The 20335-nt window shown below is 46.0% G+C and overlaps 1 protein-coding gene across 1 annotated transcript in view; it reads left to right on the forward strand.

The window, feature by feature from the left end:
- GGA2 (golgi associated, gamma adaptin ear containing, ARF binding protein 2) overlaps nt 1-18184 on the forward strand; it is a 34092-nt gene extending 15908 nt beyond the window's left edge. The window contains exons 7-17 of the mRNA XM_042921719.1: nt 309-389; nt 898-1035; nt 4908-4989; nt 8829-8954; nt 9656-9778; nt 10517-10545; nt 10916-11049; nt 12523-12680; nt 15307-15476; nt 16402-16512; nt 17056-18184. Coding sequence (XP_042777653.1) covers nt 309-389; nt 898-1035; nt 4908-4989; nt 8829-8954; nt 9656-9778; nt 10517-10545; nt 10916-11049; nt 12523-12680; nt 15307-15476; nt 16402-16512; nt 17056-17166 — 1263 coding nt within the window. The 3' untranslated portion in view covers nt 17167-18184. The remainder of the gene's footprint in view (nt 1-308; nt 390-897; nt 1036-4907; nt 4990-8828; nt 8955-9655; nt 9779-10516; nt 10546-10915; nt 11050-12522; nt 12681-15306; nt 15477-16401; nt 16513-17055) is intronic.
- The last annotated feature ends 2151 nt before the right edge of the window (nt 18185-20335 follow it).

The following is a 20335-nucleotide window of genomic DNA, read 5'->3' on the forward strand; positions in this document are numbered from 1 at the left end:
TTACTGGGGGCTGTTCCTGTTCACTGTAGGAAGTTTATAGTATCCTGGCCTCTACTCACTGGATGCGTCTCCAGATTTTGCCAGATGTCTCCTGGGGGATATAATCCTCCACCCTCCTGCCCCATTGAAAACCTGTGGTCTGTGGGAATAGTCCTAATCCCTACATGGTGTCATTGTGAGCATTTGGTAAGATGATGCTTGTAAAGTAAGGAGGTGTTGTTCCTGTTCTCTTGTTGCTGCCTCTACTAGTCTGGGCCGTTTGTCACAGAGGGAAGTGGTTTCACCTGTTCTTTTTGTTCATTCTTCAGCTTCTGACGAGGCTTCTGAAGAGCAATCACCCTGAGGATCTTCAGGCTGCAAACAGGCTGATCAAGAATTTGGTCAAGGAGGTGGGCGTCTTTCCACTGGGTTCTGCAGAAACAGCATTTGACACACGTATATGTGTGTGAGGGCATAGGTGCCCAATTGGACTGGAAAAATGATGGGCTCTGGGCCCAAAACTGGGGCACAGCCACGGGCTCCCTGAAGGGCAAGATGGTGACTGGAAGCAGAAACCATGCAGGGTACTTCCCAAGTACGTTTGTCCAGGGGCCCAAAGCATTTCGTAGACCCTGGTTTCTGTCCCAGTGACAGAAAGTCTATTTGGGAATCTGTTTTTCGGAGGGATTGAGGCTGGTGGTACAAAGCTGCAGATTGCCCTGTCCCTGGACTGCATTGCCTTTCACAGGAATTCTCGGCCCACTGAGTTTTCTTCGCCCACTGAGGGAACACTCCCGCCTACTCACTGTGTTTAGTGACTTGCCTGAGCTCGCCAGCACAGTGCCTCTTTTCCCGTACCTCATTCAGGCTTTATCCAGGGTTTCTGCTCCTTCACTTCCATCCTCTCTCTCCCGAAAGGAACAAGAGAAATCAGAGAAGGTGTCCAAGAGAGTCAGTGCTGTGGAGGAGGTACGGAGTCATGTGAAGGTGCTGCAGGAAATGCTAAGCGTGTACCGCAGGCCAGGGCAGGCCCCACCAGACCAGGAGGCCTTGCAGGTAAAAAGTAAATTCAAGTATAAAGGAGTGTAATTGACATACTAGAAATTTGACATGTTTTGACACGTGAATGTCCATGAAGGCATCATCATAATCAGGATAGTAAACATGTCCCTAAACCCCATCACCCCCCCCTCCCCCGCCCTCGCCCTGAATTTCCTCATGCCCCTTGGTGATCCCTCTCTTCCTTTCTTCCCTGTCTCCCTATCCTTAATTTGTATTTTCTAGAGTTTTGTATGAATGGAATGATAAAATTTTTCTTTCTTTTTTTCTTTCTCTTTCTTTCCCTCCCGGCTTCTCCCTCTTGGCGTAATTGAGATCCATTCATGGCGTGTGTATTGATAGCTTGCTTTTTATTGCTGAGTGGTATTACATTGTATGCATGTATTACAATATGTCTATCCATCTGTTGATGGCTTTTGGGTTGTTTCCAGCTTTGGGTGATTATGAATTAAGCTGCTATAAACAGTTGTTATAGTTGTGTACAGGATTCTGCATAAACATACATTTTCCTTTCTCTTGGGTACATGCCTGGGTGTGGGATTGCTGGGTCATATGCTAAGTGTATAGTTAACTTTGGAAAATAGTTGGCCAGTTTCTTGAAAAGTGGTTGTACCATTTTATGTTCCTAACAGCGTTGCTTAAGAGTTCCAGTTCCACCACGTCCTACACATCTTCAGGGTTTTTTTTTTTATAACACCTTTATTGAGAATGTATATATCTTAAAAGCAGCCATCAACACTAACTAGAAGATTTTAATCAGCCCTAAAAGAAATCCAGTACCCATAGCAGTCACTCTCCACCCCCACACCCAGCCTCCCCAGCTCCTGACATCCACTAATCTGCTCTGGGTCTGTAGATTTGCCTATTGGGACATTTTGTGTAAATTGAATCCTACAGAATGTGATCTTCTGAGCCTGGCTGCTTTCACTTAATGTTTTGGAGGTTTATCCATCTTGTAGGATGTATCAGAACTTCATTCCTTTTTATGACTGAATAACATTCCATTGTATGGCTAGCTCGCATTTTGTCCATTCATCAGTTGAGCATTTGGGTTTCCACTTGGGCTGTGACAAATGCTGTGAACATTCGTATAGAAGTGTTTTTTGTAAAATGTAAACTTTTAATTTTCTTGAGCGTATATATATCTAGGACTGGAACTTCTGGATCATATGGTGGTTCCGTTTAACTTTCTGAGCAACGGCCAGACTGTTTGCTAAATCATTGTACCGTTTTATAATCCTACCAGCAACGTGTGAGAGTTCAAGTTTTCCACATGCTGCCAACACTTGTTATTGTCTGTCTTTTTCATAATAGTTATCCTAGTGGGTGTAAAGTGGCACCTCACTGTGGCTTGGAAATGTATTTCCCTGATAGTTTAAGTTGAGCTTCCTTTCCTGTGTCTGTTGGCCACCTGTGTATCATCTTGTCTATAGAAACGTCTGTTCATATCCTTTGCCCAGTTTTTTTTTTAACTTTTTTTTTTTTTCTTTTTTGAGAGAGAGACAGAGTGCGAGCAGGGGAGGGGCAGAGAGAGAGAGGGAGACACAGAATCCAAAGCAGGTTCTAGGCTCTGAGGTGTTAGCACAGTGCCTGACGTGGGACTCGAACTCATGAACCGTGAGATCATGACCTGAGCCGAAGCCAGACTGTTAACTGACTGAGCCCCCCGGTGTCCCTGCCCAGTTTTTCATGGGGTTGTCTCCTTATTTTTGAGTTATAAGTGTTCTTTATATATCCTGGGTACCAGTCCTTTGTCACACAGTTTTCTCCCATTAGGTGGGTTGTCTTTTCACTGTCTTGACAGTGTCTTTTGAAGCAAAAGGTTTTTTGTTTGTTTGTTTTTTTAATTTATTTTTGAGACAGAGACAGAGCATGAACGGGGGAGCGTCAGAGAGAGAGGGAGACAGAATCTGAAACAGGCTCCAGGCTCTGAGCTGTCAGCACAGAGCCTGACGTAGGGCTTGAACTCACGGACTGCGAGATCATGACCTGAGCCAAAGTCAGACGCTTAATCGACTGAGCCACCCAAGCACCCCAAGAAGCAAAAGTTTTTAATTTTGAAGTTCAATTTATCTTTTGTTGCTGATGCTTTTGGTGTTCTAGCTGAGCCACTGCAGCCTGGTGCAGACAGATGGCGGTGGCACTGAAATGCTGTCCCAGCCTGCCACTCTTAGTCTGTCTTTGGAGCTCTGCTTTCTCCAGCCTTCTGCTAGCTACATTTGTCTTCTCTCTCTGCGTTCCAGCTTTTTATGCTTCTCTGCCCAGGAGCAGCAGCCTTCATGTGGTACCTTAGTTTCCCTGTCCTTCCATTTCACAGGGTTCACAGAAACAACTAGTATCTTTCCTAATTCCAGATTCCTGAGAGAAACCTCTTTGTCTGGCACGGCTCCTGTATCTATCCCAGGTCAATCAACCTACCTACATCCAGGATTGGATGGAATTACAGAGAGGGTCATGCTGGCCTTTTGTGGCCAGAGGGGACAGTTCTCAGAAGGATTAGTGGGCTTGGGCCAGGCAGACACTCCAAAACCAGTCGCCTGTGGTGAGTTGGCTCCAAAGTCCCTCTGGAAGGTTGGCCTGCTGGGCTTCTAAATAGTACAACCCCCCCCCCCCCCCCCCCCCCCACGCCAGGGTGATAACCAGCTAGGAGACAGGAGAGACTTGGCAGGAGACAAAACTTCATCTTTACAATGGGTAAAGCCCATTTGGAAAAAGTGGCACGGAAGTGTTGGCAAGTGGCTTCCTGATGCTGAACCTTAATCAGGCAGGTCTGCCTACCACCTGAGATGATGCTGGCACATCACTCTTCTCCTCGCAAGGGGCTTCCTTCTCTAAAACATAAAGCTGGTAGGAGCAGAGCCCAGTGTTGGCTTCCGTCTGGGCAGCTGGGTCTCAGGAGCAAAGCAGGAGGAAGGGGCTCCGTTCTGCTTGTCTCCTAGACTCCCCTATCAGATATGTCCTTTCACAGCTCGGGGAAGGGAGCACTACTGTGAGGGAGGACTCGTGTGTTCATTGAGCTCCCTTGCAAGGAGGGAAGCCTCACACGTGCAGAGGCTGCGTGTCCTCCTCAACACGTGGCGTGTGGGAGGTGCAGTTGTCCAGAGCACTCTCCCTGGGAGGAGGAGAATGAGCTTGCCCAGACGGTCCTGGTGGGGAATGAGGTTTAGCTCTGGGAGAGCCTGCAGTGGGAGTCCGGGGGCATTGTTGGAGAGGGAAGTTGGATGGGGAGTTTGGATATTAGTTTTTTTTTTTTTTTATTTATTTATTTATTTATTTATTTTTTTAATTTTTTTTTTTTTTAACATTTTTTATTTATTTTTGGGACAGAGAGAGACAGAGCATGAACGGGGGAGGGGCAGAAAGAGAGGGAGACACAGAATCGGAAACAGGCTCCAGGCTCCGAGCCATCAGCCCAGAGCCTGACGCGGGGCTCGAACTCACGGACCGTGAGATCGTGACCTGGCTGAAGTCGGACGCTTAACCGACTGCGCCACCCAGGCGCCCCTGGATATTAGTTTTAAAGCAGGGTAGTCACGGAGGGCTTCCATATGGAGTCACCCCATTGTTAAAGCTCTTCTGGGGGCACAGGGAAAGGAGCTTGGAGAAGAGATAATGCCATACATACTCAGAACGTGGATTCTTTTCTGAGGTCTTCTTTCCCCTTTTTAGTGAGTTTACAAATTCGTGTAACCGTAACCCAAACTTTTTCTGACACTGTAGTGGCCACGTCACTTCAAACCTGCAGTCGTGCATTTGGGACAGCCTAAGAATTCTGCAGCCCCAGACTCTGCTGTTTGCTTCCTGGGGGCACCTAGGGCCTTGCTGTGGGCCCTTGTTGTGTGTGGTGAAACCAAGCTCTGTTCACTCAGGTCGTGTATGAACGGTGTGAAAAGCTGCGGCCCACCCTGTTCCGGCTGGCGAGTGACACCACAGATGACGATGACGCACTCGGTAATGTGGTTCTGTTTCTCTAGGCACAGACGGTACACCAGAGGCAGAACAGACGTGCTCCTTACTGCAGGGCTGCGGTGGTGCCAGAAACAAGACAGGATGGACCTTAGGTTTTATGGAAGTTGGGCTTTGGAAGGGCATGGCCTGTGTTGGCTTCGAACTGATTCCCAGGAAAGCCTAGGCTTGAGCAAGCAATCGTCAGCAGGTCTGAAAGAAGAGGTGGAAACGTGCCCTGGAGGTGGGGCAAGAGGGCGATGCCAGAAGGAAGGCTCAGGTCCACAGAAATCTGGGAAACAGCAGCATCTTGAAGGTTTCACCGACCTGAGTTGGTGGGCTGGGTAGCCAACCTAAATGAGGCAGGCTGGTGAGGAGCAGAAGGGATAATGGTGGAGATGGTGGAGAATTTCAGTACCTGTGCAAAGGTATTAAAACATCTTACACTTTTTATTATGGAAAATTGCAGAACATGAAAGGGAAATAGTAGGATAAGTCCTATGTGCTTTTCACCTATTGTTAACAATTAACAGCTCATGGCCCATCTTTTTTCATCTTGTTCATGTGTACTGCTCTCTCCCCACCCCAAACCTATTCTCATTGAAGCAAATTCCAAACATTTTAAGGTGATCAACTATTCAGTGTTCGGATTTCCCTGGGCATTTCTCTCTCTAGCATCTCTTGCTAACCGCCCCCGCATTTCTTGTTTTAAATTTTTGTTTGTGTGTTTAGTTTCAGGGAGGGGCAGAGAGAGAGGGAGACAGAATCTGTAGCAGGCTCCCCACTGTCAGTGCAAAACCTGACATGGGGCTTGAACTCACTCACAAACTGTGAGATCGTGACCTGACCTGAAGTTGACACTCAACCGACTGAGCCACTCAGGTGCCTCTTGTTTGTTCTAAATCAGACTTAGAAGGGCACCTGGGTGGCTCAGTGGGTTGGGCGACCGACTTCACTCAGGTCATGATCTCACGGATGGTGAGTTGGAGCCCCACATCGGGCTCTGTGCTGACAGCTTGGAGCCTGCTTCGGATTCTGTGTCTCCCTCTCTCTGCCTCTCCCCACTCGCGTTCTGTCTCTCTCCTTCAAAAGTAAATAAACATTAAAAAACATAAAAAGACAAATAAATAAATCAGACTCAGAAAAGCCATACTTTGTAGTTGGTGATATTTCTAGAGTCTTTTTTTTTTAGAAATTACACTTTAAAAATTTCTTTTAATTAAAAAATCTTTTTTTTAATGTTTATTTTTATTTTTGAGAGAGAGAAGGAGACAGAGCATGAATGGGGGAGGGGCAGAGAGAGAGAGAGAGAGAGATAGACACACACACAGGATCCAAAGCAGGCTCCAGACTCCAAGCTGTCAGCACAGAGCCCGACACGGGGCTTAAACCCACGAACCATGAGATCATGACCTAAGCTGAAGTTGGATGCTTAACCAACAGCCACCCAGGCACCCCCCGCTTTGGTCTTTCTTTTTTTTTTTTTTCTTTTACATTCATTTTTGAGAGAGAGAGCGAGAGAGAGCACAAGTGGGGGAGGGGCAGAGAGAGAAGGAGACACAGAGTCTGAAGCAGGCTCCAGGCTCTGAGCTATCAAGCACAGAACCGATCGTGGGGGGCTGAACTCACAAACTGCGAGATAATCACCTGAGCCAAAGTCGGACACTTAACCGACTGAGCCACGCAGGTGCCCCATTTTGGTCTTTTTTTTTTTTTTTATTCTTTGTCTCTTTCTTATTTTTTATGTTTAAAAAAAATTTTTTTTTAGTGTTTATTTTGAAGGAGAGAGAGAGCGTGAGCAGGGAAGGGGCGGAGAGAGAGAGGGAGACACAGAATCCGAGGCAGGCTCCAGGTTCTGAGCTGTTAGCACAGAGCCTGATGCAGGGCTCCCAGCTCATGAGCTGTGAGATGATGACCTGAGCTGAAGTTGGATGCTTCACTGACTGAGCCACCCAGGCGCCCCTCGTCCAGTCTTTATTTAAATTTTTTTATTTTTTTAATAGATAGCTCCTCCATTCTTTGTCTCTTGTTTCTTACATAAAGAACATGTTCTTTGACCTATAGAATTTTTCTGGGCCTTGGTTTTCTGATGGCATTCTCCATGACATTTAATATGTTTTTCTGTATCTGGTACTTCTTATGAATTCCTGATACATCTTTTTTTTAAGTTTTTTTTTTTAATTATTTATTTTGAGAGAGAGAGTGAGTGAGCAAGAGGGGCAGAGAGCGAGGGAGAGAGAGAATCACAAGCAGACTCCATACGGTCAGCACAGAGCCCAATGTGGGACTCGAACTCACGAACTGTGAGATCATGATCTGAGCTGAAACCAAGAGTCAGACGCTTAACCGACTGAGCCACCCAAGCACCCCAAATTCCTAATATTCATAATAAATTGGATGGGGGCTTGAGTAGATGCAGGTTCACTTGGAGGGGCTGGGGAGCAAGAACATTTCATGGGTGGTTTTCAAGAGGCCTGTGGTTTTGGTTGTCTCTTTGTGATTATTGTCTAAACCCATCATTTTCTCTGATGGCAGTGAGCTGAAAGACAATCAAATTTAAATTTTTAAACAACTTGCACATGCAAAATAAAACATTTTGCTACGTGAATTTAACCCCTTGTCAGTTTGCAGCCCCTGTCCACAGTTAAGAAAAATGGCAGGAAATAGTTGGTCACTCCTGAGAATCAGCAGTCTAGCTCTGTGGCCCGAAGTGTTACATGTAGCCTCAACCCTGCTGCCAGTTCTTTCTCGGTCTCTCAGGAGACACTGTTCAGTAGACTGAAATGCTTATGAGTTTTTGAAATCCAGTGTGTATTTTATACTTACGACATTTCAATTTGTGTGCCAAGTGTTCATCAGTAATACTTGATCTCTGTTTAGACTCTATGAAATTTACAGGTGCAAATGTAGATTCACGTACCAATTTGTTCCCTGTACACTTAAAAGCTTTCCAATAACTGAATGAAGTACCAATAACTCTTTTAATATTCATATCCTACACTGACAAAACCATTTCAGTTTTTAATTTTAATTAAAATTAAAGTTTTAGAAAAAATAAATAAAATTAAAGTTTTAGGGTGCCTGGGTGACTCAGTTGGTTAAGCATCTGACTTTTTTTTTTTTTTTTAGTATTTATTTTTGAGAAACCACATGTGTGAGTGGGGAAGGGGCAGAGGGAGGGAGACAGAGGCTCCAAAGCAGGCTCCATGCTGATGGCAAAGAGCCTGATGTGGGGCTTAAACTCATGAACTGTGAGATCATGACCTGGACCAAAGTTGGACACTCAACTGGTTGAGCTACCCAGGTGCCCTGAGCATCTGACTCTTGGTTTGGGCTGAGGTCATGATCTCATGGTTTGTGAGATCAAGCCCCATGTTGGGCTCTGTGCTGACAGTGCAGAGCCTGCTTGGGATTCTCTCCCCCTCTGCCACTCCCTTGCACATGTGTGCACACACGCTTGCTCTCTTAAAATAAATAAATAAACTTAAAAAAATAAAATTAAAGTTTTATTTCATACACAGTGCTCATCACCAAAAAAAAAGAAAAAAAATTAAAGTTGCAATTCCTTAGTTGAAAGAATCATGTTTCAATCATGTTGGCAGTTATGTTGTACAGTATTGGGAAAGGAGGTGAAGAAATTTGGTTCCTCTTGCATCTTGAGAACTAGATGGGGTTCAGGGATTGAGCACCTAGGTCTGCTAGGGGCCTTAGCACAGGGTCTGGGGGCAGGGGTATGGCTGTACTGAACCTGGTGAAGCCATGGGTGGCTGCTTTGTGGAATGACTTATAAAAGACTGAGACTGTTGGTAACTAAACCAGGGGGACTTTCCTCTTTCCTCCTCCAGCTGAGATTCTCCAGGCAAATGACCTCCTCACCCAGGGAGTTCTGCTGTACAAACAGGTGATGGAGGGCCGTGTCATCTTTGGGAACACAGTGACCAGCTCAGTGGGAGACCTACCTGTCTCCAGAGGTATGCTTTCTGCCTTGACATCCTGCAGATCCTGGGGAAGAACTGGATCCTCAGAATATTCTGGGTTATGGTATAGAAATGAGAGGCCTTGCCCTTTTTTCCCTTTCCTTTGAGAGTTGGTTTTACATCGCCAGCCCCTGCCACCTGTGCCGTCACAAAGTAACTGGCAGGCTGGACCCTCACTTTGGCTATCCACAGAAGCAGATGGCTACATTGCACCCAGATCATAAATGCTTATTTATAAGAGCTAAAGACCAAAATAATGATCTTCTTCAGTGGTCCCTAGCAGGCTAGGCTAGCTGCGTCAGAATCATCCGGAATACTGGCTGAAATGCAGATTCTTAGGTCCCCAGCTGGGACCTGCTGAATCAAGCCTGCTTAGAGCTTGGCTGGGGGTGGGGATGGGGGTGTTTTTATCAAGCGCTCCAGTGATGCTGATTATCTGTGTTCAGGAGGGCTGTTGGTGGCCAGGGTGAATGGACCATCAGCGGAGGACACGGACCGCTGTGGGTAGGAAGGCGGTCCTCTGGCTGCTTCCTATTCTACAGGCCAGTTCAGGCTGTACATGAAGCCATTCAGCGGAAGTGCATTGAGTGGGGTGACGTGATGTCTTTTGATTGGGAGGAGGCCCGTGGGAAGCTGACAGGCATTAAGTGGACTCTTTGCTCTTGTTCTGATATATTTTCCTAACTGTTTCGTAGTCTTTCAGAATCCAGCAGGCTGCATGAAGAACTGCCCTCTGATCGACTTGGAGGTGGACAGCGGATCTGAGCAGGCTGGGACTGTGGCACCATCTTTGCTTCACCAGGACCTGGCAGCCTTAGGTGAGGGAAGGTGTTTAGGGGGAGCAGGCACAGAGAGTGGTCCTGACTCCCAGGGAGAGCGAGTCAGCTGGTCCTCCTTGGGGAGAATATGCCTGTTTTCAGAGGGAATTGGGTATACAGTGCCCGACCCCCCCCCCCCCCCCTTTTATCCACGGCTCCAGTTCCCCGAGGTCTGGAAGCAGATGATCCTCCTCCTGATACATGGTCAGGAGGTCAGTAGTAGCCTAGCGCTACATCACAGGCCTATGTCATTCACCTCACTTCATCTCATCACGTAGGCATTTTATCATCTCCCATCACAAGAAGACGAAGGGTGAGTACAGTATAATAAATTTCGAGAGAGAGACCACATTCACATAACTCTTACTACTGTACATTGCTATTCTATTTCATTATCTTACTGTGTCTGATTTATAAATTGAACTGAATCACAGGTATGTTTGTGTGGGGAAAAAACATGGTATATGTAGGGATCGGTACTCTTCGCCTTTTCAAACATCCACCAGGGGTCTTAGAACATCTTCCCGAATGAATAAGGTGGGGACTCCTGTCCTGGGAAGTTCAGACAGGTCGTCTTTGCATTTAATCTCAGATTTGCCATGAATGAATTGGATGATTTTAGGTAATCTGCATTGCCTAGGCTTTTCTAAATGTCTTAGAAAGGGTGAACATGACTTCGATCTCCAGCTGCTGTCAGATAGAGTTACTGGTGTGTATCTTTCTGTTTCTTCCTTATAGGACTCAGTGATGCTCCAGTTGCTGACAAGGTAAGGCATCTCTTCCTAGGGACTGGAGGGGAGGTCCCTAAACCTACCTTCATGAGGGCAGTGCTGCCTGGGCATGGGGTAAGGGGCTACAGCATAGCCTGGTGGCGATTGTGGACTTGGAGGTCCAAAGCAAAGCCTCGTCCTTGCCTGTACTGTCTGGCTTGGACCTCCAAAGAGACATGTTTTTCCCTCTCCTTATACTCCTCCTCCCTTTAGCGGTATCCAGGTTCCAGTTTACTGAAGGTCTGATCAGGAGTTGTATGTTCTCTTGCCCTTTCTTTCTCCTGCCCCAGGAAATGTAAGCATGGTGTCACCATGGCTCATGATCATTCATACTCTGGCCTTATTTCAGCCATTCCTGGTTTGACAGGTTGCCGGTCAGAATTGCTGTGAGGAAAAGAGGAATCCCACTGCCAGCACACTGCCGGGTGGTGGTGTTCAGAGCCCTTCTGCAGAAAAGAACTTGCTGGATCTCCTCTCCCCACAGCCATGTCCAGGGCCTCTGTGAGTCTTGTGGGCAAGGACAGTAGAAGAGTGGCTCCCATGTGCACTTCATGTTCCTTCCATGGGGCCGGGTCAGAGGGCAGGGTTAGCGTGCCAGAATACGGGGACGATACTTGAAGACGGCCAGGGACCTCCCTCCCTGGAAGGGCTTCTTCCTTTCTGCCAAGTGTTCAACATGTACTTTTCCCCTTGTCCTTTGACTCCCTATCCTAGTCAGAGGAAAAGACATAGTTTGGTCAGGACCTCTGAAAAGGGGGTTGGTTCAAGGTGTAGCAGCAGTAGATGCTGCTGCTGATGATTTTGGTGTTCATGGGGTCCCCCCCCCCAATTATAGTGTAATTTGAAGTTGAGCAAAATTTGATCATTAGGCAAATAGATAATGTAGAAAGTCTCAAAAATCACTGCCTAAAGACAATATCGAATGCTCCTTTTTTGCTTTTCTCTCTATGCGTGTAGTAACGCCGCATGTTGTTTTATTTTTACACAAATGGGCTCATAATTGACAACCTGTCCTCCAGTGCGTTTTTTTTCATGTCACATCTTTGATACATGTGCAACTTATATAATTTTGGCTCATTCTTATAGTTTAATAATTCACATGCATACAGTGTACACATATTTAGTCATTTCCCTCTTGCGGGTATTTACACAGCTTTCTGTTTGGAAGCACTTGGAATGCTTTTGTAATACAGATTCCTAGAACTAGAGGTGCTCTAGGGTGTGGATGCAAACACACGGACAGGCTGGTTTGCCTCTGGAAAGGTTGGAGCAGTTTGTCTTCTTGCAGATGGCCTGAATGTGTCTGTGTCCACGATAGAGGCACAGGGCCCCGGTGGCAACAGAGATGTGCCGGGCGCTCATTCTTGTTTGCACCCCTGGAGGGTTTCCTTCCGTTTATTCCTAACCATTCAACAGGGGGCCAGTAGTCTTCCTGATTTGGGTGGGCTGCTTCTGTCTAGACTGGAGTTTTCATTTTGTAGTAAAAATTTTGCAATCTGCGTTCCCAATAGACAAAGTCACGAAGTGTGAATGAAGAGGTCAGTGTAAAATTGGAATTCTCCTCTTCCTAGCTCTTGTTACTCTGGTGATCACGTACAAGAAAGGGAACCTGACTGAGCGGCTTGTTGTCAGAGGCTGCCTGACAGATGCAACCTTGATTATCTTAATAACATCTCTAGTTTATTGGGTCCTTATTATGTGCACACAGCCCACTAAGTGTTTTTCATACATTTTCTCATTTAATTCTGATAACAGCCCCATGAAGTAGATGCTAAATTATTTCCATTTTACGGATGAGACGACTGAAGCACAGGTTAAATTCCATGTCTAGAGTCCTATTTCTCTAAAATACACACAGACACACATATTTCTTGTTTTTCCCCTTCCTTAACCTCGTTCTTCAGATTCCCGGAATTGTCTACAATTTCTGCTAGTCTTGATACATTTTTTTTTTTTTTTTTAATTTCTTGGCAGGAATTATGTTCCACAGAAAAGTATCCCTAAGGAAGTGCCCCCCGGCACTAAGTCCTCTCCAGGTTGGTCCTGGGAAGCTGGCCCATTGTCTTCTTCCCCATCCTCCCAGAATACACCTCTGGCTCAAGTGTTTGTCCCTTTGGAGTCTGTTAAACCCAGTAAGTACAATTTTACCTCCCCGCCCCTTGGTATTAGATGGCCAGCTTTATCTGCTGTGAATTGGCAGGAGGTGGCTCTGAAACTGGGGAAGTTGAGTGGTAGAGATTAGGCCTGGGGGCAGAGGGTAAGGAGGTGGCTTCATAGTCTCTTTACCTATTATTTTTCATAAAGATTTCTCTGTCTTGGGACTGACACTAAAGGTGAAGGCTATTGGCAGGCAGAATCTAACTAGGGGGCTTGATTCTATTCATAGACCTGGTGCTCACTCATTGGGAATTCAAGAAGGGAATGTCAAGTGTGGCAGAAATAACTCCAAAAAGGTGGGATTAGTAGGAAAGGAAGGACTTGGCTGGTGGTCCTCTTCCATTAGGGGTCCTCATTAGAGCAGGAGAGCAGAGGTTACCTCCTTACAAAGGAAAGGAACAGCAGGCCCAGTAAGTAAGGTGACTGCATAGGGTCAGCACACTGGCATGTGAGCAGGAGACACCCAGGGTCTTTAGAAATACAGCGCAGGCCCTTCTCTCTGGGCACATGGCTCTCCTGTGGCTCAGTGTGCTGGGGTCAGATTGCAAAGAGCCCTGGATACAGGCATAGGAATTTAAACAGTTGGTAAGCCCTTCCAACACTTACTTTAACTTAAAAATAATACATGTTCAATGTTAGTTTCCTGATTCTGGTCATTGTACTGTGGTTATGTAAAATGTTAACATATGGGAATTCTTTGCGTTTTGTAACATTTTGTAAATCTGAAACTATTACAAAAGAATGTCTAAAAAATTAAAAGTGAGAAAATACATATTCAATGTAGAAATTTCAGAAAAAATAGAAAATTAAATCGTACTGTTCACCCAGAAACGGAAGTTCTATTCATACCTTAATGTATTTTCTTGTTTTAGCCATGTACGTATATATTCTTAATAAATTGGCACCACAGTATATATAGACTGTTTTACAGCCTGCATTATTACCATAAGCCATAGCGTTTTTTCATGCTCTTGATTGTTCTTCAAAACCTTTATTTATTTAGAGAGCACGCACAAATGTGCGAGAGCTGGGGAGAGGGGCAGAGGGAGAGAAAGAGCATCTTAAGCAGGCTCCTCATTCAGCGCAGAGCCCGACACAGGGCTTGATCTCATGACCGTGAGATCACAACCTGAGTGGAAATCAAGAGTTGGACGCTCAACTGACTGCACCACCCAGGCCACTCAAAACCTTTATTTTTTTAAATGTTTTCATGCATACGTATAATCACGGTACCATCATTCAGCTTTTGAATTCCTTTCTGAAGGATAATTTTTATTTCTAGTTTTGTTGTTTTTGGTTGTTTGCTGTTAAAAACAGTGCTACAACGAACATCTTTGGACACGCATTGTTTTAAATTTTCCTGATTAGTTCATTAGGATATATTCTTTGAAATGTGGGTGTACACATCTAAAATTTTGTTCTGCATAACCAAGATCCCTCCAGAAAGGTTGCCTCTTTCCCCATAGCCTCAAGAATGTTTTCAGTCTTTTAAATCTTTGATAGTCTCATTTTTAAACTATAGAACGTGCATTTTGATGAGTGATGTTTGGCATGAGGTAAAGATCTTTCATTAAAAAAATTTTTTACAGGGGCGCCTGGGTGGTTCAGTCAGTTAAGCATCCGACTTCTGCTCAGGTCAAGATCTAATGGTCCATGGGTTCGAGCCGTGTTGGGCTCTGTGCTGACAACTCAGAGCCTGGAGCCTGCTTTGGATTCTGTGTCTCCCTCTCTCTTCCCCTCCCCCACTTGTTCGTTCTCTCTCTCTCTCTCTCTCTCTCTCTCAAAATAAATAAACATTAAAAATTTTTTTTTCCAGGTTAGATAGTTGTCTGCCACTTAGTGAATCAGTCACTGATTTTGAAACAGATGCTCTAACATGTTAAATTCCCTTTTTGGGTCTGTTGTGCGTTCTTTGTTTTACATTTCTCTCAGTTTTGTGCTTTTGAGTATTTATGGATGCAAATAGCCCTTACTCCCTGTCTTTAAATGGATAGTCTCCTGAATTTACCCCCCTCCCCTCCATTTGCTTTAGAATCAATTCTTAATGGAATTAAAAAAATCCCGTTAGGATTTCCATTGGAATGTCATTAAACCTACTGATTTGAAGAAATCTGCATCTTTACAGTTTTGTAAAATTAAATGTAAGAAACGTGTGTGTATGTAGTCATACAAAAGAGATGAGGAGGAAATAGGCCCAAATGTTATTAGCAATGCTTATTTCTGGGTAGAAATAATGGTGGGGTTTTTTTTTTTTATTATTTCATTCTTTATGGTATTCTGTATTTTCTCTAGTGTTCTTACAGTATTTTAGTCTATCTTCTTCAAAAAAGTTCATTTTTTTTTTTTCCAACTGGTAATGAGCTTCAGATGTCTGGATGGTGGGAGAGATCAGTTTGACGGGCTCTAGGAATCCAGCTAGAAGTAGTGAGGGCTGGGTTGTGGCTGCGCAGAAAGCTTGGGACCAAGGAGGTAAGTCTCGGAGCTGCGTTGACTGGAGAAGGCGTAGCACTGGGTGATAACGACACGCACGTCTCTTTTAGGCCGGGCTGTTGGGGAGTTTGCAGTCGTGCTAACCCTTTCGGTTCGGTCCTTCTCTACCAGGCAGCCTACCGCCTCTCATCGTGTATGACCGGAACGGATTCAGAATTCTGCTCCACTTTTCCCAGACCGGGGCCCCTGGTCACCCAGAGGTGCAGGTGTTGCTATTGACCATGATGAGCACTGCCACCCAGCCTGTCTGGGACATCATGTTTCAAGTGGCTGTGCCGAAGGTGAGTCCTCTGCTGGCCAGCTCCTTTGACTCTTTCAGTTAAGCTTTAGTTACGTGTAAGAGACACCATCTTCAAAGTAGTTTAAGATGGGAATTTTATTGGCTTATTTAACTGGAGGTCTCTGAATATCTGACTTCAGTATATGTCCGAATCCAGATAAAATCTTAAAACGATTCCTTAAGAATCGCTTTCCACCTCTTGACTTTTCTTCTTTGGAGCATCTTCTGTGACAGACTCCACAGAGCATGGAAATGGATATTAGCAGCTCCAGAGTTACATAGTCCTTAAACCTCTTTACCTCAAAAGGAAACTTTCCCCTGGCACGAGGCATGCATATTGGGTACCCAAGAAAGGGCTAGGATTCACCCTGTTGGTGTTACTTGCACAACTTGGACCGGTTACTTGTGTTCAGGAATAGAAGGTACTCTGGCCAGTGAAGATCTTTCATCCACTGCTTTTCATGATGTTGGGCCCCCTGATTAACAGCCATACCAGCATCACAGTGAACATGGGAGGAATGTCCTAAAAGTAAAGATCTAAGATAGACAAAAATAAAGACATACATTCTCTAATCCTCATGGTAATCTTGCGGGACATGTGTTACTATTACTTCTATTTTATAAATTTCTCGTCCAAGGCTCAGAGAGGTTAAGTATTTGCCCAAGATCACAGAGCTAGTAAGAGGCAGAATGAGAATGCAGCCCAAGATGTGCCTTAGCTCCTCATGCTGCCTCTTGGAAGCCAGCTGTACAACTTCAGGTACATTCTATTTATGGAAAGGAAGGACTTTTGGACCCTTTAATCAGGTGGTGGGTACAGGTCAAGTTTTCCCGTTTACCTCATCTCCCTCTTTGACACTGTACTTGATTAGGAATCAGTTAGATGTTGGATTTTTCTCTGCCCCCTCCTCCCCCCCGCCCCATAGTCTATGAGAGTGAAGCTGCAGCCGGCATCCAGCTCCAAGCTCCCTGCATTCAGTCCGTTGACGCCTCCAGCTGTGATCTCTCAGATGCTGTTGCTTGACAATCCACACAAAGTATGTTCTGGCACTTTTGCTAGCAGGGGAATGGGGCGAGGGGGTGGGCCTCAACTCTAGGGAGGCAATGTGGTAGGTTGAGAGATGTGTATTTAGGTCTTGCTCTAAAGTCCCTGGTTGGGAGTGGTGGTGGAATATTCCTCACTGAGTCTGCTTTCCTTCGGAGCTTATTGAAAGAGGATCTGTGACCGGAGGGCCATAGCTGGGAACCAAGAGAGTGATACAGACTCCCCCTAGTACCCTGGAGTCATCTGAAAGGGTGAGGCCTGCCCGTCCTCCTTAGCTGGCCTCCAAGTCGAGGTCCACCTCAGGACTGCATAGGTGTGGGAGTGCTCCCAGGATGTATGACTGGCTTCCCTCGTGTTTGTCGTCCCAAAGGGTCCCGGCCAGGTGTTCCTGTCATACAGCTGTTGGGAGGTCTCACTGGGGTGGAGCTTACATACGTATGTTGTTCCTTGGTGACTACTGGGTGGGTAAAGGCTCTTAATTCTGGGCTGGTCTGTGTCTCTCCCCACTAATTTAACATCTTCTATCTTTGCCCAGGAGCCCATCCGGTTACGGTATAAGCTGACATTCAACCAGGGCGGACAGCCTTTCAGCGAAGTAGGAGAAGTGAAAGACTTTCCAGACCTGGCAGTCTTGGGTGCAGCCTAACTTTTCACGAGACAGACCCTGCCGCTCGAGCTTAGGCCAGTGTGAATGTTGCTGTCTAGATAGGACTAATCACGGTGATTTAGTGCGGAGTGCCAAGAGTTCTATCCCGACGTCAGGCTCTGGATCCCAACCTCTGACTTATTCTGCAGATACTACTTGTGTGTGTGTGTGTGTGTGTGTGTGTGTGTGTTGTGGGGGGTTGTGGGGGTGGGTAGCGCAGGCTTGGGGTGTGGGCAGTGTGGGGAAATGCTAAAGCATTTCTGACAACCATCTGCTACAATCATCTGTTTCTGCATGTGGGTGGACACTGATGTCCCCGCCTCAGGTTGGAGGTTTTATAAGCCAAAGTTGTGTTGTGTTGTGTTTTTTCTGTGTATTGTTCTCTTTTCATCCATCCACTCTGTGCCTTGTCAGCCTTTGAAAGTCTCGGCTGCTCCCAGGCTGCTGTTCTCAGGGACCTTAAAAGGGACCTGGTTGGTCTTGGGACAGAGAGTGTCTTCTGGGGCACTCTCTTCCAAGAAAGACCTTGTCTCCATTTCCATTAGAGAATGCTGCTTGCTTGTTTTTGAGAAGATCTTCTAAATGGAATGCTTATTGCACTGTTTTCCAGGCGAGGGGCTGCCACTAGACGAGAGGACCACACTTAGTGGGCCAAGCATGTCCTTCACCACTGTGCCTTAGAATCACCCAGAGAGGACCTTCCAGGGCAGAGGGGAAAGCAGATCCTAGGCCTTAATGCAGGCCTCAGGTTCTGTGGGTGGGGCAGCCTGTCTGGGCCCTTACTCAGGACCCTCCTCTCCATTCTCATCCTGTTTCTCCACAAGCATTTACCCTCCAAGCTCTTTGATTGTGACGCCGTGCCAGTCATTGTCAGCCATAACTAACAGGCTCACTCTTGCCTGTTGACTTCACCGTCCAAGATGAAGGACTGATGCAAATAGATCTGAAAAGAGCTTAGCAGTGATTTAAGTGGTGAACTGAATATAGAAAGTCCTTGAATAAATACCCATGTAGCAAATACGCTTTGTGGAGTTTTGAGTAAAGTAGGAGACACAGAGCCTGTTGCATTTAGAGACGACCAGCCTAAAGGGCACCGTTGCCTATAGAGGAAGTAGGGAGACTTCATGCTGTGGAACCTGACAAACTGCTTCAAGGCCCTGCGGGTCTGGACAAAGCTGGAAAAGAGAGGTGGATTTTTTGTTATGTTTATGGTTTGAAGGAAAAATTCATGTTTATAGTCCATTCTTAGCACCTGCTGTGCACTGGGTGTCCTTTACAGTCCTGCTGTGCTGGTCGGTGGGAGAAGAGAGCTGTGCCTCGCCGATAGAGCCCGATGAAGGACTTTGAGATCCCAAGCAGCTCACCTGTCTGGGCAGGATTTTACCTCAGAAACTGCAAGGCCCTGTTTGGGGCTCTTTAGCACAAAATCTGGTACTTGCCAGTTGGAGCTGTCAACTTCTACGTATAGTTAGAACTTTGCCAGCGCTAATTGGTGGGCATGGGAGCTGTAAAAGATCATCTAGCTATGCTGAGTTTTAAGCGAATGTGAAAATTCCTAAAACAGATAAGTGATGAGTGACTTCTTCATTCTCCCATAAGACTCATTTTAATCTAAAATTACTTGCATGTTCAGATGTTCTGTATAACTTTTCTAGGCTCTAGCTATTTCATAAAGTCTTTAAGAGGAACCCAGTATAATGATGATGTCTGCCCAGACACAACTTCCAGCAAAATGTGTGAATGAGGCTTACACACAAGATTTTTATCCCCTAGTTCATTGGCGAACTTGTGTGTCTCAACATCCTGTCTTCCAGGAGACCGACTCCCAGTGGTGCTTAGGCAGAGTTGAACAGGATAGGGGTGTGTGTGTGGCAGGGGTGCCCTGAAAGTGGCCCTGGTTATCATCAGTGCCTTCTATTTATCAAGTTCAGTGACTACTGAAGGCCTCAGCCTTCATTTCTTCAATGAGTAGTTGACCAGCTACTGGGAGCCCAGCACTTTTGTAGGCACTGCAGATAGAGCAGCGGCCAGAAACCCCTGCCCTCGTGGATCTTCCGTTCTAGTGGGGAGACAAATCCATGATATATTGGGTGGAGACTTGGCACTGATGAGCAGTATTTTTCCCCTCTCCTGAACCCCTCCAGGATCCTGCTCACCCGTTTCTGGACTTATCTCTGTGACTGTTCCTCTTTCTCTATCCCTTAAATGTGATGTTGTCCCCAGGATTTAGTCCTTAGGACTTTTCTAAGCACATCCGGGCAGTTAACTGCTAGATGGGCTTAGACCTTGTCTCAAGCTTCTACCTCCTTGCTGACATCAGATCCATATTCATCAGTGGTTATCTGTAGCTTTCATTGTTAACTCGGACTCCTCCCCCTTTCCCCCTACATTTTCTTTTATTTGAAAGCACCTATCTGAGTCTTCATGGATTCTTGATTCCTGCTGCATCTATAGCCACTCAGTAGTTTTTGTCTCGGCTAGTCTATTTCTTTTCTTTTTTTTTTTTTTTAATGTTTAGTTTTGAGAGAGAGCATGAGTGGGGGTGGGGCAGAGAGAGAGGGAGACACAGAATCCGAAACAGGCTCCAGGCTCCGAGCTGTCAGCACAGAGCCCGACGCGGGGCTCAAACTCACGAACTGCGAGATCATGACCTGAGCTGAAGTTGGACACTTAACCGACTGAGCCACCCAGGCGCCCCTCGTCCACTCTATTGCTAAAGCCTACATCATGCCCTCCCCTGCCTTCACTCTGTCACTGCCCTGATTTGGCTTTCCGGGGGTTGAGGGATGGGGGGTGCAGTATTCTGCCTCTCAGATCTCAGAACCATTACACTTGCCACCACCAGAATGCTCTAACACATCTGGCCACTTGATCCTGGGCTGGAAAATCCTGAATGGCTTCCTAATGCTCTAAAAGTTTTTGCAATCAAATGGAATGCTTGAGTGCTCTTAACTCTTCTCTAACTTTGTGTGCTTCCTGCCTTTCTGCATTCTGCCGAGAATGAGCACTTCTCTCAGCCACAAGATCGTCCTTTCATGTTTTGATAATGCCACGTTTTTCCATAGCTTTAGGAGGCCACTCCTCTCCTTTTATCTCTTCAGTGAATTTAAGACTAGGCTAGAAGCCTGCTTTATCTGTGAGCATCAATGGACTATGGAGATGGTAAATG

The sequence above is a fragment of the Panthera leo genome, chromosome E3 (genome assembly GCF_018350215.1).
Source record: "Panthera leo isolate Ple1 chromosome E3, P.leo_Ple1_pat1.1, whole genome shotgun sequence".
Taxonomy (NCBI): Eukaryota; Metazoa; Chordata; class Mammalia; order Carnivora; family Felidae; genus Panthera; species Panthera leo.